This window comes from Thalassophryne amazonica, chromosome 7 (genome assembly GCF_902500255.1).
Source record: "Thalassophryne amazonica chromosome 7, fThaAma1.1, whole genome shotgun sequence".
NCBI lineage: Eukaryota > Metazoa > Chordata > Actinopteri > Batrachoidiformes > Batrachoididae > Thalassophryne > Thalassophryne amazonica.
In genome coordinates this window covers 104,587,636-104,612,568 of record NC_047109.1, presented here as the reverse complement: position 1 = coordinate 104,612,568, position 24,933 = coordinate 104,587,636, and the positions used below count along the sequence as shown (strand labels likewise).

The 24,933-nt window shown below is 41.0% G+C and overlaps 1 protein-coding gene across 1 annotated transcript in view; it reads left to right on the top strand.

The window, feature by feature from the left end:
• The window catches only part of dnah5 (dynein, axonemal, heavy chain 5), a 366,123-nt gene extending 341,663 nt beyond the window's left edge, over positions 1-24,460 (top strand). Inside the window, exons 83-87 of the mRNA XM_034175262.1 lie at positions 4,675-4,890; positions 6,512-6,724; positions 16,052-16,204; positions 21,182-21,425; positions 24,321-24,460. Coding sequence (XP_034031153.1) covers positions 4,675-4,890; positions 6,512-6,724; positions 16,052-16,204; positions 21,182-21,425; positions 24,321-24,460 — 966 coding nt within the window. The remainder of the gene's footprint in view (positions 1-4,674; positions 4,891-6,511; positions 6,725-16,051; positions 16,205-21,181; positions 21,426-24,320) is intronic.
• Positions 24,461-24,933: the final 473 nt, after the last annotated feature.

Below are 24,933 nucleotides of genomic sequence, written 5' to 3'. Positions count from 1 at the left end.
ACCTACGGACAATTTAAAGTTTACCAATCCACCTAACGTGCATGTCTTTGGATGTGGGAGGAAGCCAGAGCACCCGGAGAGAACCCATGCAAACACAGGGAGAACATGCAAACTTCACACAGAAAGGCCACAGGTGGGAATTGATCCCATGACCTCACTGCTGTGAGGCAATAGTGCTAAGCACTAAGTCACCATACTGCCACTGTGATAAATCACGTCTTAATGCAAATGCTATCTGTATAGCCCCATTAATCTTGTGAAGATCACATTATGAGTAATTTCTGGTATGTGTCATCCCAGGCTGAGGTGAACCTGGGTAGCAAATATAGGTTATGCCTGTGGGTTATTTCCCCCAATAACTGTTAAGGCCCCTTCACACATAGAACAAATGTGTCCGAATTGTGTTCTTGTGTAAAATCAGAGCTGCCTCCAACAGCCGCCGCTACAACTATTTGCACACACCAGTGGCTGAAAGACAGAGTGTGCCCTGTGAGAACCCATTTGATCCCTAGTGTGGCAGGTGTCAGACAAATTTCAGGTGACACACGCAAACATCTAACACAGCTCGCTTGACACTTAAAAAATGTGTGGCCATTCCCACTGTTAGCACAAAAGTAGTGAGCAGATGATCACTTTCGAGCTGACTGTGAAATTTGTCTAAGTGCCCCCATGAGTGTTGCGTTGCAAAACAGCAACACGTGGTGTGCCAGAGTGTCGGCTCCCCCCGCAACACATGTGCCGTGCGTGTGAATGGCACATGTGTTGCACTCTCCCCCATCCACGTGCCGCGGGGGGGCACTTGCATAACCTGCTGATATGGATGTACAGATGGAGCAGCCAGCCACGTTAGAGCGCACACAGCACATCAAGCTGCCTCCCAGCTGCTGACCAGAGACTCACTATCAGCTACAAATGAATGACGGCTCTGTGCACATGACATGTCACATTGAAAACACAGAGACCACAGCCAGGACAGGTATATTAGTAAGTACAACACTACCTACATACACAGTAACATAACAACTAACTAAAAAGAAATAATCACATAACACAGAAACAGAGTGACACATTGGTGTGTGCGCTGCACTGACAGGGGGCGTTGCCGCTGACAGCCGTAGCTGTTGAGATCTCTGGTTCTGGACGTCCCAGCGGGGGAACACGTACTGTGTTTGGACGGACATGACCTAACAACTGCCTACTGTGACACACGTGTCTGCTTGCTGTCCCCACATGGGCATACATAAAAACATATATCGCTGTTGCGACTGGTTGTAGCGAGCGAGCGCACGGCGTGCACATTGACAGGCTACCTCAGGTGAAATGGACCGTCAGGTCATAACACACAGTGGGCGATCTGAATGTCACATCACCCACGGGAGCTTTGTTCCATATGATGTGTCTGTCCTGCAGCGCGCCATCCACAGGACATGTGTGTCAGGCTGGCTTGCCATATGGAAACGTTGGGCCAGCAGATGTGGACATGAACTGGTTCCTTCATGTCATGACTGTACATCTATGACCATGGGTCATCTACAGAGGAGCAGCTGGTTCATACTTGCCCGCTGTGCAGTATTTTTTTATGGTGTGTGGTCTGTTTTTTTTTTTTTTAAAATACGTTTATCTCCTTGTTGATTTCAGGCATTTTACGCACCTTTTATAGGACAGTGATGGTGGCGCAGTGGTAAAGTTTCTGTCTCTTAATTAATTGCAGGCTCGAATCCCGCTGGTGGCATATATTTTTTATTTTTATTTTTTGCACAGTAGCTGCGTGATGTCATTCCACACACTCCAGCTGCTCGCACTGTGTTCCGGAGCGCGCACAAAACTGTAGTTCAGCGGGATCCTTCACGCCTGCCCGACCACGTGTCCCTCCCGAAATCAGTTCGGTGTTTTCGTGGTTCGTTCATACAAGCTGTTTCGCCGTGATTCACCCTGATTTGTACTTATTTGTACTATGTGTGAAGGGGCCCTAATAGTTGACTACGACTAGCTAACATCCAATTAGTTGACTATTTTGTATTCATCAACTAGTCGAAAGCCATTTATTAAGTTCATTAACCCTTAATAAAATAGACCTGCTGGAGCTGCCACCACTGCCTTCACTCTGAAGAAAGTGTGTGAACCTTGGCAGGTGAATTAGTCAACTCAAACGGGTCGTCTACGCCTAGTAAATTAATGCATGTACTGTCTTCATGCTAATGCTGATTTTTGTATTTGTGATTTTGTACTTTGTTAAAATAAATGTCACATTTTGAGTTTCACCATGAAGATTCAAAATGGGCTTAATTCATTCAATGGCTAGTCGATGACTAGTCGACTAATGTTAGTCATCCCAATGACAGTAAATATACATATGACTGTAATGGTGTTTTTGACTATGTATAACTTCATCATATAACTTCTGTGTGAATTCATTATGAAGCTGTTCATGTCAATCAATCACTATATGCTTCAATATTTATTTATTTATTTATTTATTTATTCAATGTTTTACCAGGTAAGTCAGTTGAGAACACTTTCTCATTTACAATGACGACCTGGACAAGAGGCAACACAACTGCAGAAGAGAATAACAGATTCGCAATCTCCACATACATCAGTGAAAAACATACAGTAAAACAACTGCAGAAACAACAATAAAACAGAAAATGTTAAGAATTAAGATATACATTATTAAAAACATGTGCAATGGTCCTGTAAAATGTTAGAAATTGAGTTTTTAAAAGTAGATAGGGGTAAAAACAAACTAAGCTTTAGAGACTGTTGTAAGTTATTCCAGTCACTTGCTGCAGAAAACTGGAAAGATGAGCGACCAAAGACAGTGCAAACGTTTGGGACCACCAGACTGATGTAAGTGCTGGAGCGGAGAGCGCGACTAGAAGTGTGGATGTTTAGTAAAGAGCTCAAATAGGATGGAGCCAAGCCAATCAGACATTTGTAAATACACAATAGCCAATGGATTTGTCTACGTGTGTGGAGAGAGGGCCACTTCACCATTGAGTACAAGTCACAGTGGTGCGTGGTGAAAGGTGCACCTGTAACAAAGCGTATGGCAGCATGATATACAACATCAAGTTTGTGGAGCAGAGTCTTTGATGCCATTCTGTAAACTAAGTCTCCATAATCAAGGATGGGGAGAACTGTAGTTTTTACCAAAAGCTCTCCTATTGGGCGAGTGAAAGTGTTTTTATGGCGGTATAAAAAGCCAATTCTCGCCTTTGCTTTGGTGAGCAGGTTAATGATGTGGGTTTCAAAAACCAGAGAATTATCAAGCCATACACCTAGATACTTATAGTGTGAGACAGTCTGAATTTCTGATCCGTCCAGGGATACAATTTTACCTGGACTCTCAGGGAGCGGGAGGAGGTTTCTGTTAAAGAACATACATTTGGTTTTTCTTGTATTTAACGTAAGTCGAAGCTCAGAAAAGGCATATTGAAGTGAAATGAAGCTGTCTTGGATCAAAGACAGACTAGTGTTGAAACAGGGACTATGCGCATACAGGATAGTGTCATCTGCGTACAAATGCATTTGACACTGACCTGCAGCATATGTGATATTATTTATGTAACTATTGAACAGGGTGGGACCTAGGATGGAGCCTTGAGGCAGACCTTTGTGAAGAGGTAGGGGTTCTGAGAGGAGCCCTTCAACTCTCATCACCTGCATACGCCTAGAGCAAAAGCTTTTAAACCATGTAATGGAGTTGTCTGAAAAACCTGTCTCCCGTAGCCTATCCATCAAGATGTTTAAGTCCACAGAATCAAAAGCTTTGGCTAAGTCAACAAACACATAATATATGATTCATATTAGCCATCTAGGCTTCTTGGTTGTACCCTGCAGTCATCATTATTATTGTGGCAATCTCTCAGTGGTGAAGAAGATTGTCTTTTAGTGGGTTTCTGGATGGGATGATGGAATTCTACATCCAGAGTCGATCTAGAGATGTCTGTGCATGGGTTTGGTTAATGTAGGAATGTTGTTGCATGCGAGCATACTTACAGTCCTCGACAGATCCTTTGCCTGATCCACCTTTGTCTTGTGTTCAGGGTTCCTGGTGGGCCTTCATGGTTACTGTAGCAGCCACGGGGCACACAAGAACCCCACCGAATTTCATGCCAACTGGTAATCCCTTAGTTGATATGATACGATATGGACCAGGGGTTAGATTTTGGCATCCTACCCTGCTATCACCACTTCACCCACTCACAGAGTAATGAAAGATGGATACTTCGGTCAACTTTGTGGTCAAGCTACTTTTTAAATTTGAAGGTGTCATGTTAAACAAGCAACAGTGGTTTTAGTGGCCATCAGGACCATGCATTGAACAGCTTTGCAGGGCTAAGTCTATTTTATGTGATGTTATCATTAAAAGATGCCAATATTCTCCAAAGATGGACGTTCACAAGTCTTCACCTGACAATACTCCACTGTGTTGCCATATTTGTTTTGTGAAATGAACACATCTAGAAATCTGATTCCATATTGCTGGCAACTGTTTTTCCTGTAAGCCCTGCCAGGCTGTTTCTGCCAGCTCAGTGTGAAGTGATGAAATGACCAACAGAACAGACAGGTTGTCCCGGGCACTTGAAAGAGGAAAATACTTTTTGGTCATTTCTCTCTCAGTCTGAGATTTAAAAAAAATTACCACTGGCTGTTTATTTTTTTTCACAGGGTTTACCATCTTATGACACCCCACAACTGTTTGGTCTCCATCCGAACGCAGACATTACGTACCAGAGTAAGCTTGCGAAAGACGTGCTGGACACTATCCTCAGTATTCAGCCTAAAGACAGTTCATCGGGTGGAGGGGAAACCAGAGAGGCTGTGGTGTCCAGGCTGGCTGATGATATGTTGGAAAAACTGCCCCTTGACTATGTACCTTTTGAAGTAAGTGTGTGTGTGTGTGTGTGTGTGTGTGTGTGTGTGTGTGTGTGTGTGTGTGTGTGTGTGTGTGTGTGTGTGTGTGTGTGTGTGTGTGTGTGTGTGTGTGTGTGTGTGTGTGTGTGTGTGTAAATTTTTGCTCTGGTTTTTATGCAACATGAATTGGAAATCCATCCATTTTCTATACCCGCTTATTCCAGTTAAGGGTCATGGGCTGAAGCTTATCCCAGCAGTCATAGAGCGTGAGGCAGGGTACACGCTGCTAACCCCCAAAACAGGAATCAGCTGCAAATCGTGAATGGTCCGCAAACCGTTAATTGCAAAAAGTGAATACTGGAAAAATATCTTCCAAAACGTGAACGCGAGTCTCACAAAATGTGAATATCATTCATAATATATGTATGTTTTTTTTCAGTTTAAGTAGTTTATGGATTTAAGTTTACGGCTCAATTACTGCAAGAACGCTTGATCGCAAACCCGATCACCGCAAAAATGATTTTTTTTTTCGGGGGTCACTACAGCCTGAGGAGGTGATCCGAGCAACTCTCAATGATGTCAAGCGCCTGGCCCCGCTGGGTGTGTTCCGCTCCAGGGACAGTGTCAGGTGAGGAGTTTGATTGGGACGGTCCATCTGTCAAATTCACAGAGGAGAGAAACCCCCCCTCCGGTAAACAGCTCAATAATCTTAAGAGAAACGCTGTGGAAAAACAAACAACACTAGTAGTTTCTGACCTCAGGAAGGTAGACAACGAGCTACAACCTTATTTTTATCCATATGAGCTGTCCTCTGAGCTGGAAAAATAATATTGACCCGAACGAGCAGACGGCAGAAAAACGGAAGTGTAGGGTCCGAGCAAAGTGCAAAACAAGACACCAGAAAAATATTTAATAAATTCAGGTGTAGTGTCACCAAATTCACTGCACACATCAGTGGAGTCCTGCTGGATATACTACAGCACTCAGTTTGTAAAAATGTCATTGTGAGAATTTTTTTATTGCTTAAATTTTCAATAGTGTCAATGTTTTATGTTGTAGTGACACAAAATTTACTGCACACATCAGTGGGGTCCTGCTGATTATAGACAGCACTGTTTGGAAAAATGTGCAAAAATTGAATTTTAGTGATTTTTGATCATTAAAATGAGTCATAAAATGAGCAATAAAAATCACTAATTCACTAAAATGTGTCAGGGGAGTGCTGAGCTTTCAGTACAGAGAAAGAGCCAAAACTTGTAAAGATGTGAAAAAATAAATAATTACCCAGGAAAAGAGAAAGAGATACACTAAATTTGACAGTCTGCGTGATGGCGCAGCGACGTTAGTCCTTACAAAGGATCATAATTATACAAAAGTCACGTTATGAGCTGTGTTTGTACTTAAAACATTCAAATGTACAATGCATCCAGGTAAGAGAATTCTTTGGTACATTTTATGACTACACAAAGGAACCAGGATTTTAATTAACAATATGAAGGGCACATTGACGAAAATGGAACTTCTTCACAGAAAGGATTACAGAGTATGTTTCTTTTCTTTTCTTTACTGGTCAGGATACAAAAATGGAACATGAAAATGATCTTTCATATTTTATAGTTTGTAATTACCTTAAATGGTAACCTCCCAACAGGTGAGGAAGTGTCTCCAAAAGATGGGCCCATTACAGCCCATGAGCATCTTCCTTCGTCAAGAGATTGACCGGATGAATAAGGTCATCATTCTGGTCCAAAGCACACTGACGGACCTCAAGTTGGCGATTGATGGAACCATCATCATGAGTGAGAATCTGCGGGATGCTCTTGACTGTATGTACGATGCACGCATTCCTCAACGTTGGAAGAAGGTCAGTCAAAAAACCAAGGATAAAAACATCTTTAAAGTGATGACAGAATGTAGTTAATTTATGTTTATTTTATAAGAGGAATTACAGATATTGGTGTCAGTTACTTAGGTGTCTATTAGCCCTATTGGGATGGAGCTAATTTCATGGGAAAGTGGAATAATATAACTTCACTATAGCATGTCTGCAAAATTTATGGTCAATTTGCATACAATAAGAAAGCTCAGTATAAATGACAGAGAAGGGAGAGGCTACTGAATTAACATGCCTGAAACACAGCTGTAACCCCATGAAGGAAGGAAGGAAAAAGAATGAAAGAAAATGAACTATCCACCATACTACGGAATGGACTCATTTTGTTTTGGCTCTACATGGAGCTGCACTCCTTGCAGTGGTGTGCTCTCCATGTGCCATTGCAGAACAGGTAACACCTCTATGAAAGGTTAACACTTCTCACAAGAGATACACTCTTTGCAGTGTGTGCTGTCCACATACCAAAGCAGAGCAGAAGGTCTGAAGCTACACAGTGAAGGAACGCAAAGTTGAGGTCCTGACATGAACACGATTGCATGTGAATAGATTGACACAGAAATTACATAACTACATAACTAAACCTCAACTGTGACTGTCAAGTCTGGAGCGAGACAAAGGAACGGCTTTGAGATGGCGTTCAAACAGCTGTCGGTGGTTTTTCCATCGAGTGATTGTCCGAGAAATTGTGGATGTGCCTGGACATGCCAGAACATGTCCCGTGAGGCTTCATCACGGCGTTGCTGTGCGCCATGCAGCACCGCCGCGACACGCGAAGCCTCCGCTCCACTTTCCATGACAAAAACTCCTGTAACAGTGGAATGTTCATTTCCAAACTGGACGCTGTGTTTTATCCGGGACGTCGTCTGACTAGCACAGGAATTGTGAAAAGACGTGGACATCAGCACTTTATCGGCACATTGAGACAGATGTGCGGAGGAATTCCACGCGTCGCGGCGGTGCCGCATGGCGCACAGCAGCGCCGTGATGAAGCGTCATGGGACATGTTCTGGCATGTCCAGGCACATCCACAATTTCTCGGATAATCACTCGATGGAAAAACCACTGACAGCTGTTTGAACGCCATCTCAAAGCTGTCCTGTGAGACCAAAACGGAGGTGTTCCTTTGTCTCGCTCCATCAGCAAATTGGTCGTGACGCGCGAAGCCTCCGCTCGGCTTTCCATGACAAAATCTCTTGTTAAAAGTGAAATCTGCCGGAAAATGGCTGATGTCTGGCTCTTGTGATAACCAGAGAAAGTGCGCACGACGGTCTCGGATCCACAGAGCCAGAGTTTAGAAATGATCCGGTGGTTTGTGGCTCTCGATGGCGGCATGGAGCGCGGCACGGAGCGCGGCACGGAGCGCGGCGCGCCGAGCGTCCTTAAAGCCGTCCTTAAAGCTGTAGTAACAGTCCTTATTCTGTGAAGCCCGTAAAATTTTCACTGAAAGCCAGATAAATTTTTCGAATGGTTTCCAGCTGCCAGTCTCTAACAGTTTCTGAAAAAATTCTGATGGAAAAAAATCCCAAATCATTCCGCCATTTCCTGACAATGAAAATCTGCCGAGGGGGTGGACCACTCCTCACTCAAACCCTGCTCACAGGCGAATGACGCAACCGACAGGTGTGGAAAAACTCACGCATGCGCACGAGGGTTCAAGCTTGTCTGACACAATCACACGTGATTCAAATCCATATGGTTTTTGAAAAAAAATAATAAGGTTGGATACTTTTCTAATAGACCTCGTGCTGATATATCCATTTACACTGGATTAATGTAACCTGAGCTCATTTTTGTGGATCGTTTTACAAAACTTATCAGGTATCAGATGCTTGACTGACATAGACATGCAGCATGTAAAAATGACTGACCTGACACACACGGATGGGTCTAAAACCACTGACAAATTTTGATAATAATTAGCCCCCCCCATATAAAACTAATCCCATCCAAATAATGTTTATGAAAGATGAGAGTCAATCAATCAATCAATCAACTTTTTTCTTATATAGCGCCAAATCACAACAAACAGCTGCCCCAAGGCGCTCCACATTGTAAGGCAAGGCCATACAACAATTATAAAAAACCCCAACGGTCAAAACGACCCCCTATGAGCAAGCACTTGGCAACAGTGGGAAGGAAAAACTCCCTTTTAACAGGAAGAAACCTCCAGCAGAACCAGGCTCAGGGAGGGGCAGTCTTCTGCTGAGACTGGTTGGGGCTGAGGGAAAAAAACAGGAAAAAGACATGCCGTGAAGGGGGGCAGAGATCGATCACTAATGATTAAATGCAGAGTGATGCATACGGAGCAAAAAGAGAAAGAAACAGTGCATCATGGGAACCCCCCCACAATCTACGTCTAAAGCAGCATAACCAAGGGATGGTCCAGGGTCACCCGATCCAGCCCTAACTATAAGCCTTAGCGAAAAGGAAAGTTTTAAGCCTAATCTTAAAAGTAGAGAGGGTATCTGTCTCCCTGATCTGAATTGGGAGCTGGTTCCACAGGAGAGGAGCCTGAAAGCTGAAGGCTCTGCCTCCCATTCTACTCTTACAAACCCTAGGAACTACAAGTAAGCCCGCAGTCTGAGAGCGAAGCGCTCTAATGGGGTAATATGGTACTATGAGGTCCCTAAGATAAGATGGGACCTGATTATTCAAAACCTTATAAGTAAGAAGAAGAATTTTAAATTCTATTCTAGAATTAACAGGAAGCCAATGAAGAGAGGCCAACACGGGTGAGATATGCTCTCTCCTGCTAGTCCCCGTCAGTACTCTAGCTGCAGCATTCTGAACCAACTGAAGGCTTTTTAGGGAACTTTTAGGACAACCTGATAATAATGAATTACAATAGTCCAGCCTAGAGGAAATAAATGCATGAATTAGTTTTTCAGCATCACTCTGAGACAAGACCTTTCTGATTTTAGAGATATTGCGTAAATGCAAAAAGGCAGTCCTACATATTTGTTTAATATGCGCTTTGAATGACATATCCTGATCAAAAATGACTCCAAGATTTCTCACAGTATTACTAGAGATCAGGGAAATGCCATCCAGAGTAACGATCTGGTTAGACACCATGCTTCTAAGATTTGTGGGGCCAAGTACAATAACTTCAGTTTTATCTGAGTTTAAAAGCAGGAAATTAGAGGTCATCCATGTCTTTATGTCTGTAAGACAATCCTGCAGTTTAGCTAATTGGTGTGTATCCTCTGGCTTCATGGATAGATAAAGCTGGGTATCATCTGCATAACAATGAAAATTTAAGCAATACCGTCTAATAATACTGCCTAAGGGAAGCATGTATAAAGTGAATAAAATTGGTCCTAGCACAGAACCTTGTGGAACTCCATAATTAACTTTAGTCTGTGAAGAAGATTCCCCATTTACATGAACAAACTGTAATCTATTAGACAAATATGATTCAAACCACCGCAGCGCAGTGCCTTTAATACCTATGACATGCTCTAATCTCTGTAATAAAATTTTAGAGTGACAATAAAAGTTTTATTTACTGACTGAAGACCACTATACCAGCTTCAAAAAAGTACAAAAAAATGGAGATGTTTACTGTCTACCACACTTGTCTGAACCACTTGTCTGAACTGGTGTCCTCCACCCCCCGTTCCAGGTGTCCCACGGGGATGGATGAACCATAGTCTTATCCATCTCATGTGAAAGAGAAGGTTTCCAAACTAACGCCTCTGGGGAATCACCACCAGTCCAAAAATGAATGTGAAAGTCTCACACTACAAAGCCACTGACGACATGTCTTCTTTCTTTCATCTCTGTGAAGGAGACTTAACTTTTGACCCCCTCCTGTGGTCCTGTGACAGTCCTTGATCATTTTCCTGTAACACAACATTTTGTTTTTCATCCATTTACATGTGGGGCCAAATACTTACTGTATCTTTCGTTAAAATTTTATCTGCTGTGCATAAATCAATTAGAGCTGCAACAATTAATCAATTATTAATCAACTATGAAATTAATTAACTATTTTGATTATGGATTAATTGTTTTGAGCCATTTTACAGAAATGATAAATTCAATGATTTCAGCTTCTTAAATGTGAATATTTTCTGGTTTATTTGCAGGTGTCATCCTGGGCTCTGGATGACATTGGTTGACATTTTTTCACCTTTTTTTTTTTTTTTTTTTTTACATTTTATGAACCTAACAACTAATTAACTAATCAAGAAAATGATTGATTAATCAACTATGACAATAATTGTTCATTGGAGCTCTAAAATCCATTTCCATTATGGAGTAAAAGAACTTCTCTTCCAGATAATGTGTAATTAAAGTGAAATAACATTAATACAGGAAGTAGTTTTCAAGGAGAAACAGCTAAGAAGTAGAACGCCACATGACTTTTCCTGAAGCTCCTGTTTGAAACTATTCTTGTGGCAGTCACACAGTGTTCTCATAAACATTGTGTCATTAGAATAGGGCTGCAGCTATCAATTATTTTAGTAATCGAGTATTCTATTGATTATTCTGGTGATTAATTGAGTAATCGGATAAAAAGTACTTTTGCGTTTTTAACAACATCAATAGTCCAGGGCTCTCCCTAAGCAATGGCACAATGTCGCTGTGTCATCACAGAGATTGTCAAATTTAGTGTATCCCTTTCTGTTTTCCTGGGTAATCATTTATTTTTTTCACATCTTTACAAGTTTTGGATCTTTCCCGGTGTCAGGAGCTCAGTCAAAGTCGGGCCAAAGTCTTGACATTTTGCTGAAATTGTGATGGGATGTGGTTTTCTGTTTTTTGTTTCCCCCAACTTGTAAAATTGAACCATTATAAGTTTTTTTTTTTTTTTTAAGGTTGGTTGACTGGGTTCCTGCGTGATCATGCTCTGGTCTTCTGTTTGTTTTTCTGGGGACGTTACAGCACCACACACAGGCCTGATATACTGTATGTACTACAACGTTAAATGAAGCTTCGATGCACAGAATTTTCCTCAAACAATTTTGTAATCAAATTATTTGAGTTACTCGACTAATCGTTTCAGCCCTACATTAGAATAATTTGTCCTGAATGACTCTCTATGTTTGATTGGGTATTTCTACATGTGGGATGTCAATTTCAATTTATTTTCATTTATATAGTGCCAAATCACAACAGAGATGCCTCAAGGCGCTTCACACAAGTAAGGTCTAACCTTACTAACTCCCAGAGCAACAGTGGTAAGGAAAACTCCCTCTGAGGAAGAAACCTGAAGCAGACCAGACTCAAAGGGGTGACCCTCTGCTTGGGCCATGCTACAGACATAAATTACAGAACAATTCACAGAAACAATTCACAAAACGAATATACAGGAAATGCTGTTGGTGCACAGGACAGGAGGGTCTTCAGCACAAATACAACTCCCATCTCTGGATGGAGCTGCACCTTAAACAGAGAGAAAAAAAACAGAATCAGGCATCAGAAAGACAAGAAATACAGTATAATCTGCCAGCATTAAACAACAAGAAAAACAGGAAATACTAAGGTGATCGCCGGCCACAAGCCCTAAGCTTTACTAAAAGACCCAAAATTTAGGTAAAGTTGATGCCGCGGCACGCTCTGTTTCCTAATATGAGCGAAGCGGCGCGAAGCTCACTCATGGTACAGGGCGTCCTAAACAGGAAGTGCCAAAATTCAAGTCCACAGTAAAACAGGAAATGCTCAAATGTCAAACACTTCCTGGATTGACAGATGAGATCCCATAGAATCTCACGGGAACTCAGTGGCAAACTCACACTCAAACAGGAAGTGCTGAATTCTCAGTCACAGTGAAACAGGATATGTTGAACACTTCCTGGCATGGGTGGCGCTAGAGCGGAGGCCGGGGTTTCACTGGACTCCCCTGAAATCTGATTGGACACAGATGATTGACATGTCACAGCACCACACGTCTGGTTGAAAGACCTGCATTTTCAAATCAGTGAGTCACATTGACTGTTAGGTTCCTCCTGTCCAGTAGATTGTGCTGTGTACCACAAAAAGTTCTAATCCACCTTAGTAGATAAAGAAAAATGTTTGCTTCAGATCTGAACTGAACACATCGTTTGAACTGTGGACTTCTAATCACACAAAACTTATATTAGTGAATAAACGACCGTATTTTATGACAGAAATGAGGTCCAGGTTGTTAAAAGCAGCATTTCTCCTTCAATTTGGGTTGCCTTATATACATATATTTAAACTAACAGACAACAGTTGGTTCATGTTCTGTTGTCTTATTAGTGCAGCAGATAACTGAAATAATCCTTCAAATGGTGATACAAGCATCAAATTCAGGACAAATACAGCTGGAGCAAAATTAATGGAGCAACTTAAAGTTTTGACCCCTGTACAAACTGAAACTGACCTTTGTCACCATTCTTATTATTTATCATTCTTATCACTTATCATGTTTCCATCCCCTGACTTGTCTAAAGTAAACTGGAAATAAAGCTGATTATTATTTACAGGTTTTATCACGTTTTAGAGATTTGCTTTCAGTTTGAGTTTGAGGACGATAATTTTAGAAATTATTCTTTATTTTTTGTTTTTCTTGTATTTAAAATAGCATAAACAAATTAAAATGTGTGAAATTCCAAGTGCTCCAATACTTTTGGAGGGCACAGTATCCTAACCTTATGATGAGTACAAAATGAGTGTGGTATTATTACTGTTTTGTTTAAGAATCTTTAATTTTCACTGTTGCTACACTTTGCGTCAAATCATAGTCATATCGTATCTAAGGTGGAACTCTACTAGTGCTTACTAAGGTACACCTAAATATCTTAAAGAAAGAGAGTAGAGCTACTTCGGTGCCTGGACTTGAGAACCAGGGCTGGTAGGTTTTTTATCCCATGGGAACTCTCCCTACCCACCTAAGTGGCTCAAGAATACAGACAGCATGTATATAAGTGACATTTACATGACAATTTATATGACAATATTGAGATACGATAATTTGGCCATATTGTACAGCCCTACTGTCAACTAGCTGAAAACTGAATATTAATTTACATCTACATTAAAAAAAAAATGCTTAAAATAAAAAGAGCTGTAATGAGGGGGGGGGGGGTCATCTGAAAAGCAAAAAAAGAAAAATGCTTAAAAAGGTGGGGAATATGGGAAGTAGAGCCCCTCCAGAAGCTGAAAGGCAAAATAACGAAAATGCTTAAAAAGGTGGTGGTGGTGGGGGGCTATGCTAATGCTCTGCTGAAGCAGAGCTGTGTGTTGTGTGTTGGGGGGGTGTGGCTGGACATTTTGGTGTTCTTTTCTTTTCTTTGCTCTCCAGGTGGTATGAAAACTGATTTGTCTGTGGAGAAGGTGCTGGCTGAAGAATCCTTCACCCTCATCAACATTATGTGCAGCACCTGTGGATGGTGCTCACATGCAACCTTAAAGACTTTCAGCTGAAGCAGATAATTAGATGGCGTTCTGCATTTAAGCCATGTGTGATTCAAGCAGAATTGCCGGGAACTCGACCTTGTGATGTTCGTTTGTGAGACGCTGAGGACCGCGCCTGGGTTTGACACATCGTGCCTGTGAAGCAGGAAGGGTGAGGGACACATGCTATCAGCACACATCAGAGGTGATTAATTGTTTGACTACTTGTTGATAGTAACTTGGTATTTTGTTACGCAGTATATTTGAATTGTGATGAGAATTGTGCAGCTCGCTTCTCACTGCTGTGGTGTGCGGACAACTGATCCTCCACCTGTTGTGAGAAGCTGCTCATTTACATAAAGCTTAAATACAGACCTGAATGTGTTGCTGATAGTGTGTGCCTTTTGAAGGATATTGCTTGTAACTGCTGACTTACCTCACCTCTTCTATCCTTCGCAGAGAGTCGGTTTGTCGTGTCCACCTGGGGGGTGTTTGGCGGTAAAGTGAGTCCAGAAGCGCCGGGCTTCGATCCTTTTGGGCGCTGGAGAGCGTGCCAGCCTTCACTCCACCAGAATGACGCTGTTTTAGTTTCTACACTTTATTATGCACCAGAGGGTGAACAAATAAATTGTTTTTGTTATTGGAACCGCTTTCTGGTTTTTTAGCGCTGGGTTCCGTCGGACGCAGGTCCGCTCCTCAACCTGCGTCGACACATAACAGCTGTGCTTCCAGAGCTATGCTTCCAGAGCTATGCTAATGCTCTGCTGAAGCATTTACTCAAAATAAAGTCTGAAGGACCTAAATGACATGGTGAGATGCTGATGAGCTTTGCTCATTCATGTCCATGACATAGGCATATTAAAATGAATTAAAAGAATAAAAAGCGTAAAACAAAACTATACCAGTATGCTAGCCATACAAAAGGGAAAATAAGTGCGTCTTAAGACTGGACTTGAAAGTCTCTAGGTTTCTAGGTAATATCTCAGTATTGGTGCCCACCTCATTGGCAGGGTGTAGTGGCTGGGTTAAGGCATGCTGCGATATGTTTAACCTAATGTCTTCTATTTCTTCTCAAAGTAATCCAGGAAATCTTGTGCTATAAAAGGACAGCGAAGTACCGGTGGCTGTCCAGGAATATGTGTTGCCACCGTGTCGAACAAGAACTTTGAGTTATGGTTGTTTTTGTTGATCAAATCAGAGTAAAAGGTCCGCCATGTGAGGTGGAATACTAATAATTTTGAACAACGCCATTTCCGTTCTAGACCTCTTGCCTTATGCTTGAGGTCACGCAGGTAATCATTGAACCAAGGTGACTGTGTTTTGGGGGAGCGCGGTTTTAACACAGGTGGCGCAATCATGTCGAGTGTAGTTTTGAGCACTGAGTTTAAACTATCCACAAGTCTTTCTACTGAATGGGTATTTGCCAAATGTGAAGCTAAGCCATCAGGCAGTTTAGCTTCAAATTCAGTCTTAGTTGAGGAATTGATGCATCGCCATAGTGATATATAAGGCTGTTGTTCCACTAAACACGGCAGCGAAACTGTAAACTTAATAAGTGAGTGATCAGAGACCACTGATATAAGAGGCATGATGTCAATATTCGTGACAGCAATACCACGTGCGAGAACCAAATCCAGGGTATTTCCACTAATGTGTGTCGAGTTCCGAATGCATTGCCGAAATCCTAATGCATCCACAAAGGTCAAAGCATTTCATGCCTTTGGCTTATTCTTCTCCACTTTATTGTCTTCTGTATTTTTTTTTTTTTTAGTTTAATTCTGTTCTCTTGACAAATGGTGATTCATAGTTCTTTTTTTTTCCATGTCAGTCTGTTGTCTTTTCTTCTGATCCACTGAGATGACAGTTTGCTGTGTTTTGATTGGGAGGCTTTGTCCGACAACCCTCTTCTTCTTGTTGTTTTTGTATTACCAGGCGTCGTGGGCCTCGAGCACCCTGGGCTTCTGGTTCACAGAGCTGCTTGAGCGTAACCGGCAGTTTCAAGCTTGGATCTTTGAAGGGCAGCCCAATTGCTTCTGGATGACAGGCTTCTTCAACCCGCAGGGCTTCCTGACAGCCATGAGACAGGTACACACGGCAGCAAGCCAGTTACATGGCAACCGTCAGGGACACAACCAGATGGCACGCAGAGGGAGAAGCAGACACATGCACATACAGTACACACGCTCAAAGATAGGCACGCACATGGGAATTTCATTGTTTTCTGTTTGGGATGTTAAAATGTGCCATTTTTTTTGGTCACCTTGTTTGATTCATGTTCTTTAATAGAAGTATGTGATTAAATAATGCACAAACAGACCAACATTTCATTCTTGGCTTCTGTTTTTCCTGCACATTCCCTTAAAAGTCTGCCACAAACCTTGAAAGACTTGAAACACTTTGTAGAGATGTTCAAAAACCACAACCTGCACATAGATTGGCAAGGGCACGTGTCTGCACCAGTGTTGCATTAAATTGAAAAATGTCCCATTGGTTTCATATCTACTGCGCCACAGGCACAACCTATGTCACCAGTGTTTCCTCTACAGAAGCTGCAAACGTGTTACCGAAGCTGACTCAATAGGTCAGGCACATGTTATAGCTGACTTCTGGTCTCTCTAATGTGTGGCAAGAAGCCCCGCAGGCCAGAAATATTTTGTTAATAACACAGACAAAAAATATGGACAAATATACATTAATTTGGATGTCAGTATGTTACTGCCAGTCACTTGACTTTTTGTTTTGCTGTTTTAAAGACCTCCAAGTTGTGCATATCCTTGTTAACACTGCATAGCTCATTGGCACTGCACATATAATGCTATAAACCACAATAATGGTAGACTCTTTGAAAGCACAGAAAAAATTGCAGTTTTGTTTCTATGAGAGAGATCAAAAAAAAAAAGAGGAAATAATCATTGCAAATATCAGTCAGGCTTGGAATAACTTCACTATGATCTGGGATGGTTCTCCCCTTATGGGAGCAGTATTGCGAGATTGGGTGACTTTGAATTTTATTTTGCAGGTAAAAATTGCTTTGAACTGGTTTGGGATTTGTTTGGTGGGTTTTTAAAAAAATAAATTTTACCGCTATTTCAAAACAAAGCCCAGGCATGCATAATCAGTCGGCTACATGACACCATTGAATGGGTTTGTAGTTGCTAGTTGTGAGCAGTAGATGTAATTGGCTGCTGCATTTTATTGCTGTAGGACTTTTATATATGCTTCGGCTGTACTGCATTTATGGTCAGGAATGTACTTTACTATTCATTGTGCTTTATATATACATTTGTATGTAAAAGTTTGGGCACCCCTGATGATTTCCATGATTTTCCTTTATAAATCACTGGCTGTTTGAATCAGCAATTTCAGTTAAATATATTATATAGTAGACAAATACAGTGACATTTGAGAAGTGAAATGAGTGTGCAATAACTCTTTAAACTCTCTTTGTGTAAAGTTCGCTGTATAGTTGAACGATGCACAGAGACACTACCTGCAGCAAGATCATGTTGTAGGTCTTTGGAGCAGGTCTGTGGGTTGACTATGACTGTTCTCACCATCCTTCGCTGAAATTTTTCTTGGCCTGCCACTTCGGGTCTTAACTAGTACTATGCCTGCAGTCTTCCATTTCAGTCACTATGTTTCTCACAGTGGAAACTGACAGCTGAAATCTCTGCGATAACTTTTTGTATCCTTCCCCTAAACCATGATGTTGAACAATCTTTGTTTTCATGTCATTTGAGAGTAGTTTAGAGGCTCCCATATTGCCACTCATAGAAGAGATGCAAAGAGGGGAAACATTTGCAAATGGCCACCTTAAATACCCTTTCTCATGATTGGATTCACCTGTGTAAGGAGGTCAAGGGTCAGTGAGCTTACCAAACCAATTTTGTGTTCCAATAATTAGTGCTAAATGTATTCATATCAATAAAATGGCAAGGGTGCCCAAAATTATGCACCTGCCCAATTTTGTTTAAATAATTATTGCACACTATTTGTAAATACTAGAAACTTAATTTCACTTCTCAAATATCAGTGTGTTCGTCTGCTATATGATATATTTAACTGAAATTTCTGATCCAGACAAACAATGATTTATAAAGGGAAATCATGAAAATATTCCTCATCTCTTACACTGGTAACATTTTTAAACCAGAAAATCATTTGAGAGTCTGTTTGCTGCAACATAAATTATTTCAGTCAGTCTTGGATTTTTCAATGTGACATGGTTTCTTCAGGCTTTATTCATTATATTCTTCAAACAGGCAGCATTATCAAATTATCGATTATAATAAATATCGGAATTGATCATTAGCTGGAAAGAAATCCAGATAATATTTTTTGCCATATCACCCAGCCTGAACTGAACCTTAGTTATTTCTCAACAAACCTAGAAAAAATAAATGCACTCAACAAGGCTGCAAGCTTGCCAACTGAGGCAAACACGGCTGAGGCATTGGTAAATAAACATTATATATATATATATATATATATATATATATATATATATATATATATATATATATATACACTCAACAAAAATATAAACGCAACACTTTTGGTTTTGCTCCCATTTTGTATGAGATGAACTCAAAGATCTAAAACTTTTTCCACATACACAATATCACCATTTCCCTCAAATATTGTTCACAAACCAGTCTAAATCTGTGATAGTGAGCACTTCTCCTTTGCTGAGGTAATCCATCCCACCTCACAGGTGTGCCATATCAAGATGCTGATTAGACACCATGATTAGTGCACAGGTGACCATGATTAGTGCACAGGTGTGCCTTAGACTGCCCACAATAAAAGACCACTCTGAAAGGTGCAGTTTTGTTTTATTGGAGGGGATACCAGTCAGTATCTGGTGTGACCACCATTTGCCTCATGCAGTGAAACACATCTCCTTCGCATAGAGTTGATCAGGTTGTCAATTGTGGCCTGTGGAATGTTGGTCCACTCCTCTTCAATGGCTGTGCGAAGTTGCTGGATATTGGCAGGAACTGGTACAAGCTGTCGTATACGCCGGTCCAGAGCATCCCAAACATGCTCAATGGGTGACATGTCCGGTGAGTATGCTGGCCATGCAAGAACTGGGACATTTTCAGCTTCCAAGAATTGTGTACAGATCCTTGCAACATGGGGCCGTGCATTATCCTGCTGCAACATGAGGTGATGTTCTTGGATGTATGGCACAACAATGGGCCTCAGGATCTCGTCACGGTATCTCTGTGCATTCAAAATGCCATCAATAAAATGCACCTGTGTTCTTCGTCCATAACAGACGCCTGCCCACACCATAACCCCACCGCCACCATGGGCCACTCGATCCACAACATTGACATCAGAAAACCGCTCACCCACACGACGACACACTGTTGCCACAATATTTGGCAATTGTGCCATTGTAAATTAAATTGTCCTATTGAGACACGGTCCCCACGAAATGGGGACCGTGTCTCACTGGCTTCTTTTCAATTCTCAATCATTGTCTGCAAGTTTAAATTTTTGAATTGGGATCAGACTTTGAATTTGCAACACCTACATTCTACTACCAACATCTTGGAATTTTAGTTTGTGGACTGTAATTACTGAACCAAGCCTGTTGTACCTGATACACAGCAGACACTCTCTTCCAGGAACTACTGAGAGGAGTTCACAAGACTGAGCAGACATGCATTCTTTCCAACCAACGTAGACGGTCATCTGAAACCAAATGTAACAAACCAAAAGTTTAGTCTACAGGAAATGAGAAATGCAACAAAACTATATTGGCAAGTTATTAATGTGAAATAAAAAGATGCTTTAGTATTGAGCACATTTTAAACATGTCCAAATCTTGCCAGTCTGAATAGAGTCTGAAAAAGAATCAAAATCTGAAATGAGGTTACATTATATTAAATTTAGAAGGTTTGAGTTTGAGGGATGTGGTTGAGGAGTTAGGGTTAGGACATACGTTAAGGTTACAAGTTTGACTTAGGTTGATAAGATTGGGAATTCTTTATTTGAATACTAAGGGATAAATTGAATACTAATGCCAGTAAAATTTATTTTATTTAATCATAAAAAATCCAAAGTGACAATAACTTTAAACACCAGTTAATAGACTTTTGTGCTGTTTGGCAGCTTTAAACTGTGCTATATTTTGACAGATTTTGGTGGGCATTGAGATCTGTAATTGACATCTTTAGATGATTCTCATATTATAACAACAAGCTAAAATGAAAGATATCATAGCGCTCGTGACATCTTCCCAAGTAATATTCCCACCAAGTTTGGTGAACATCTGTCTGCCGTTCTTCTTTTAGTTATCTTGTTCCGAGATACACACACAGAGGGCCCATTACCATACACTGCTTCTCCACAGTGTGCAGCTCATGTAGTCAAGACCAACAAATCATTCTGAAATGGAAGTTATAGTTGGAATGATGTTGACGTTGTGAAATTGTCCAGGTTTACAATCTGTTTTTTGTTTTGTTTTGTTTTTAATTAAGCTTTATCGATGCACATTTTTCTTCAGGGTAAATATGACTGCAGGTGTCTAAATGTGACTGAGCAATGATTTGTTAAATCCCTGTGCCGTTTCCTATATATAGTTCACATCTGCTTAGTTTACCCAGTAAACAATCTTTTTTAGAGACACATAAAACAATATATGGATATATTTTGTACACGGGCAGCATCACAAAAATTCTGCAGAGTTCCATATAAAACCAGAGCCTGCCTTGTTTTTGTAAGATCGGTTACAGCGTGTGTCTTATTTTCATTTATCAGCCCTTATCTGTCCACTTTTCTTTCAAAATGAGAAGGAACGAAAATGACTAAGCGGAAACAGTCTCTACATTTCATTTATTTATGCTGCACTCAGCCTGGCTTCTGGAGGTATATTGAATTTATCTTCTTGCTGTTGGCGGAGCATCTCACAAACACCGGTGATGGAGTGCAGTTTTTTGTTCTATATGACAAGCCCCCCACACCTGCATCTATTATGAACCCATTATCAAAATAGATTTTTTTCCTTCCTCTTTCCACTTGTAACCAACATATCTGACCAAATCCCAACAGGGCATTACACGGGCCAATAAAGGCTGGACTCTGGACCGCATGGTGCTATGCAATGAGGTAACCAAGTGGATGAAAGATGACATCACCCAGCCCCCTAAGGAGGGAGTGTACGTCTACGGGCTCTACTTAGAAGGAGCCGGCTGGGACCGCCGCAACAGCAGACTGGTTGAATCCAAACCCAAAGTTCTCTTTGAGATGATGCCTGTGATCAGGATGTACGCTGAGAATAACGGTGAGTCAGAGTGTATGCCGTGACCTTTGTGCAAATTATTATTTATTTTTTTAAAACAACAATTTTGGGCCCAACTTTTATTGACATACCAAGTTTGGTAGAAATCAGCAGTATGACCTGTTAGGAGAAGGCCAACAGACAGACATGATGGTGACCCCAATTCTGGAACCAGTCCCATATGTGGACCAAGTTTGGTTCAAATTGAAATAAGTCCCTTTGGCTTTTCCCTTTTTCCCCTCAAGTCAGGGTCACCACAGCAGATCTGAGATGGATCTGCTTGTTGATTTGGCATGTTTTCCACAATTTGATGCTGACATTCCCTCACAGTGCAAGTGGTAAGCCTTTTCTGATTTTCCCCAAACTAGCTGTGCATTTGACACAAAGTCATTCCAGTCTTATCTGATGATACTTTAGAGAGACCTGATACCAAAGACTTCTAGTTGTCTGTAAGAATGTGTCTTATCACCTTTATGCTGATGATATTCAGTTGTACCTTTCCTTTAAAGAGTCAGAGTTACATAAACTGTCTGAGCTAATGGACTGTTTTGCAAGTGTAAAGTCCTGGCTCACTAACAGCTGTCTTCAGTTGAATTATAAAAAGACTGAGACTCTGATTATTGCTCCAGAGTAGAAAATTCCTTTGATTGTGAACCACCTTGGTTCTCTGGGCTCCTCTGTTCAGTTGAGCATCAGAAATCTTGGTGTTTGGTTTGATCAGTCATTGTCTCTAGATAGCCATTCTAGACTCTTGGTCAAAAACTGTTTTTGCCACTTGAGAAACATTGCCAAGTTGAGGCCAATTCTGTCATACTCTGTTCTGGAAGTTGTGATTCATGCTTTTTTTTCTTCTCGTTTAGATTATTGCAACTAGCTTTTTACTTGTTTTAACAAATCTGCCTTAAATCGTCTTCAATTGGTCCAAAATGCTGCCACAAGACTTTTAACAAGATCTAGCAGATGGACTCACATAACCCCCATTCTATCCTCCCTGCACTGGCTTCCCATCAAATTTCATATCGATTTTAAAATTTTGGTTTTGACTTTTAGAGCCTTGCATGGTCAGGGTTAGATATGTTGAGCCCTTACATCTCCGGTTGCTCCCATCAGTCCTTGGAGCAGAACCTCCTCACAGTTCAGAGAACCCGCTTTAAAACCAGAGGAGCCTTATCTTTTCAAGCTGTGGCTCCTAACCTTTCTCCGTCTGTCCGTTTGTGAGACTGTCTCTGTGGATTCTTTTAAATACATTTTTGTTTAGTCAAGCTTTTAGTTGATTGTTTTCTTAATCACTGTTTTTTTAACATGATTGTGTATTTTGTTTACCTTTTGTGAAGCACTTTGTGATTTTTATATGTGAAAGGTGCTATATAAATAAAGTTTCTTGTCCTTCTGTAAGCACCAAAAACTTTAAAGACCTGGACTTTCACTCTCCTGTCACCATCACCAAACTCGTCTGTCCAGTGACCTCATGACTCTAACCTCTCTTCCCCGATATCTTCCAATGTTTTTGGCCGAACTCTCTGAATGATGTTTTGCCGCTTCACTACAAACATTGAAATGTATTTCACTTTTAATATAATGAGATTAAAATATGTAGAAACCATTTCTTTTCCAAGTGTGAACAATATATATATATATATATATATATATATATATCTCTATATATATATATATCTATATATATATATATCTATATATATCTATATATATATATATATATATATATATATATATATATATATATATATATATATATCAGAACTAAATTCACTGTGGATTCAAAATGTTTGGCTTGGAAAAAAGTGCAACAACAACACTTAACTAAAGACGAGTGAGAATTACAAATCAGCTCTCCCATTACGAATAAATTAGAGAAAATCCAGTGGGAGAATTCCTGTTTCCATTCTTTCTTTTTGTAAAGAATAAAGAGAATTTTAACACAGGCAAATAGCATTCTAACTGATTAAAAAACTACTTTGTATCATAAAGTTGCAAAAACATTAACCTCGTCTTATACTTCCGGGGTTTACTATTTTGTCTCCCTGAACTTTTGCATCCCACGCAGTCACGCAGAAAGGATAGATGTAACATTTAAATGTCAAGCAGACTAAGTGATATTTATTTTGACTAGGAGTAGATTACTAACTCTGTGGGGCACAGTGCTTGTTCTTAATAAGACCAGGTCAAATTCATACCAGCAGCACAGAGACGGGCCGTGGTGCCTGCAAACAAGGCAGCCTGAGAATAAACTTGGGAGACAATTATAATAACGATGAGAGGTTTTTTTTAACGTCTTGTCCACTCTGAGCTTTTCCTGCAGTACAAAGGCCAACTGTGTTTGAGTATTTGCGGGTTGATAAGGATGTTTCTGTGAAATGTGTAGGAGGGTGTCAGTTGTTGTGTCTGTGCAAACGCACATGGAAAGTTGCATGCAGTTTTGACAAATGGTCATATGTGAAAACTCTAGCGAAGCTGTTAGTGAAGACTGACAGCTCCAGAAGAACCGTTTGCTTTTATATGTAAAAAAAAAAAAAAAAAAAAGGCATTTCAGGGGGCTGGAAAGCTGCACTGTAGAAACTCAAAAGCATGATGGGAATGACAGGCTAACAGACACTCGGCATGAACACTCAACGTATAGTTGATATACAAGTGTGACATCATGCCTAACCAGGAGTCACTTCAAGCATTCTTTATGCACATTCTCCAGAATCAACACATCATGGCCCCCAAGTACAGTAGCTGCCTCAATCCCAGTGCTGACAGGGGACGCCTGAGGAACTTACTGAGTGTAATATCAGACAGAAAGATGTTTGTGATCTTGTTTAAGATCCCACTTTGGCCTTTTCCAGGTGACACTGGAGCCGCTCTGCATCTAATCATATTTTGCTTTTGTTGCAGTTGTGAAGGAAGCCCGTTTGTACTCCTGTCCAGTGTACAAAAAGCCTGCTCGGACGGACTTGAATTACATCACAGCTGTCAACCTGAAGACAACACAGCCTCCAGAAGAATGGATCCTGCAGGGTGTGGCACTGCTGTGTGACATCAAATAACTGTCACAAGGAGTGCACACAAAAGTTGCAGTTCATGTCCATATTTGTTCATATTTGTAGTTACGAGGTCTATTAGAAAAGAAACCGACCTTTTTATTTTTTTAAAAAACTATATGGATTTGAATCACGTGCGATTACGTCAGACAAGCTTGAACCCTCGTGCGCATGCGTGAGTTTTTTCACACCTGTCGGTTGCGTCATTCGCCTGTGGGCAGGCTTTGAGTGAGCACTGGTCCACCCCCCTCGTCGGAATTCCTTTGTCTGACTTCTTCCTGAGAGACTGGCGCTTTGCTTGATCAAACTTTTTTCAGAAACTGTGAGACACATCCAAGTGGACACCATTCGAGAAATTCAGACGGTTTTCGGTGAAAATTTTAACGGCTGATGAGAGATTATGGAGTGTTACTGTTGCTTTAAGGACTGCCCACGGAGCTGGATGGCGCGCCGTGCCCCGAGCCGCTGTCGTCAGCCTG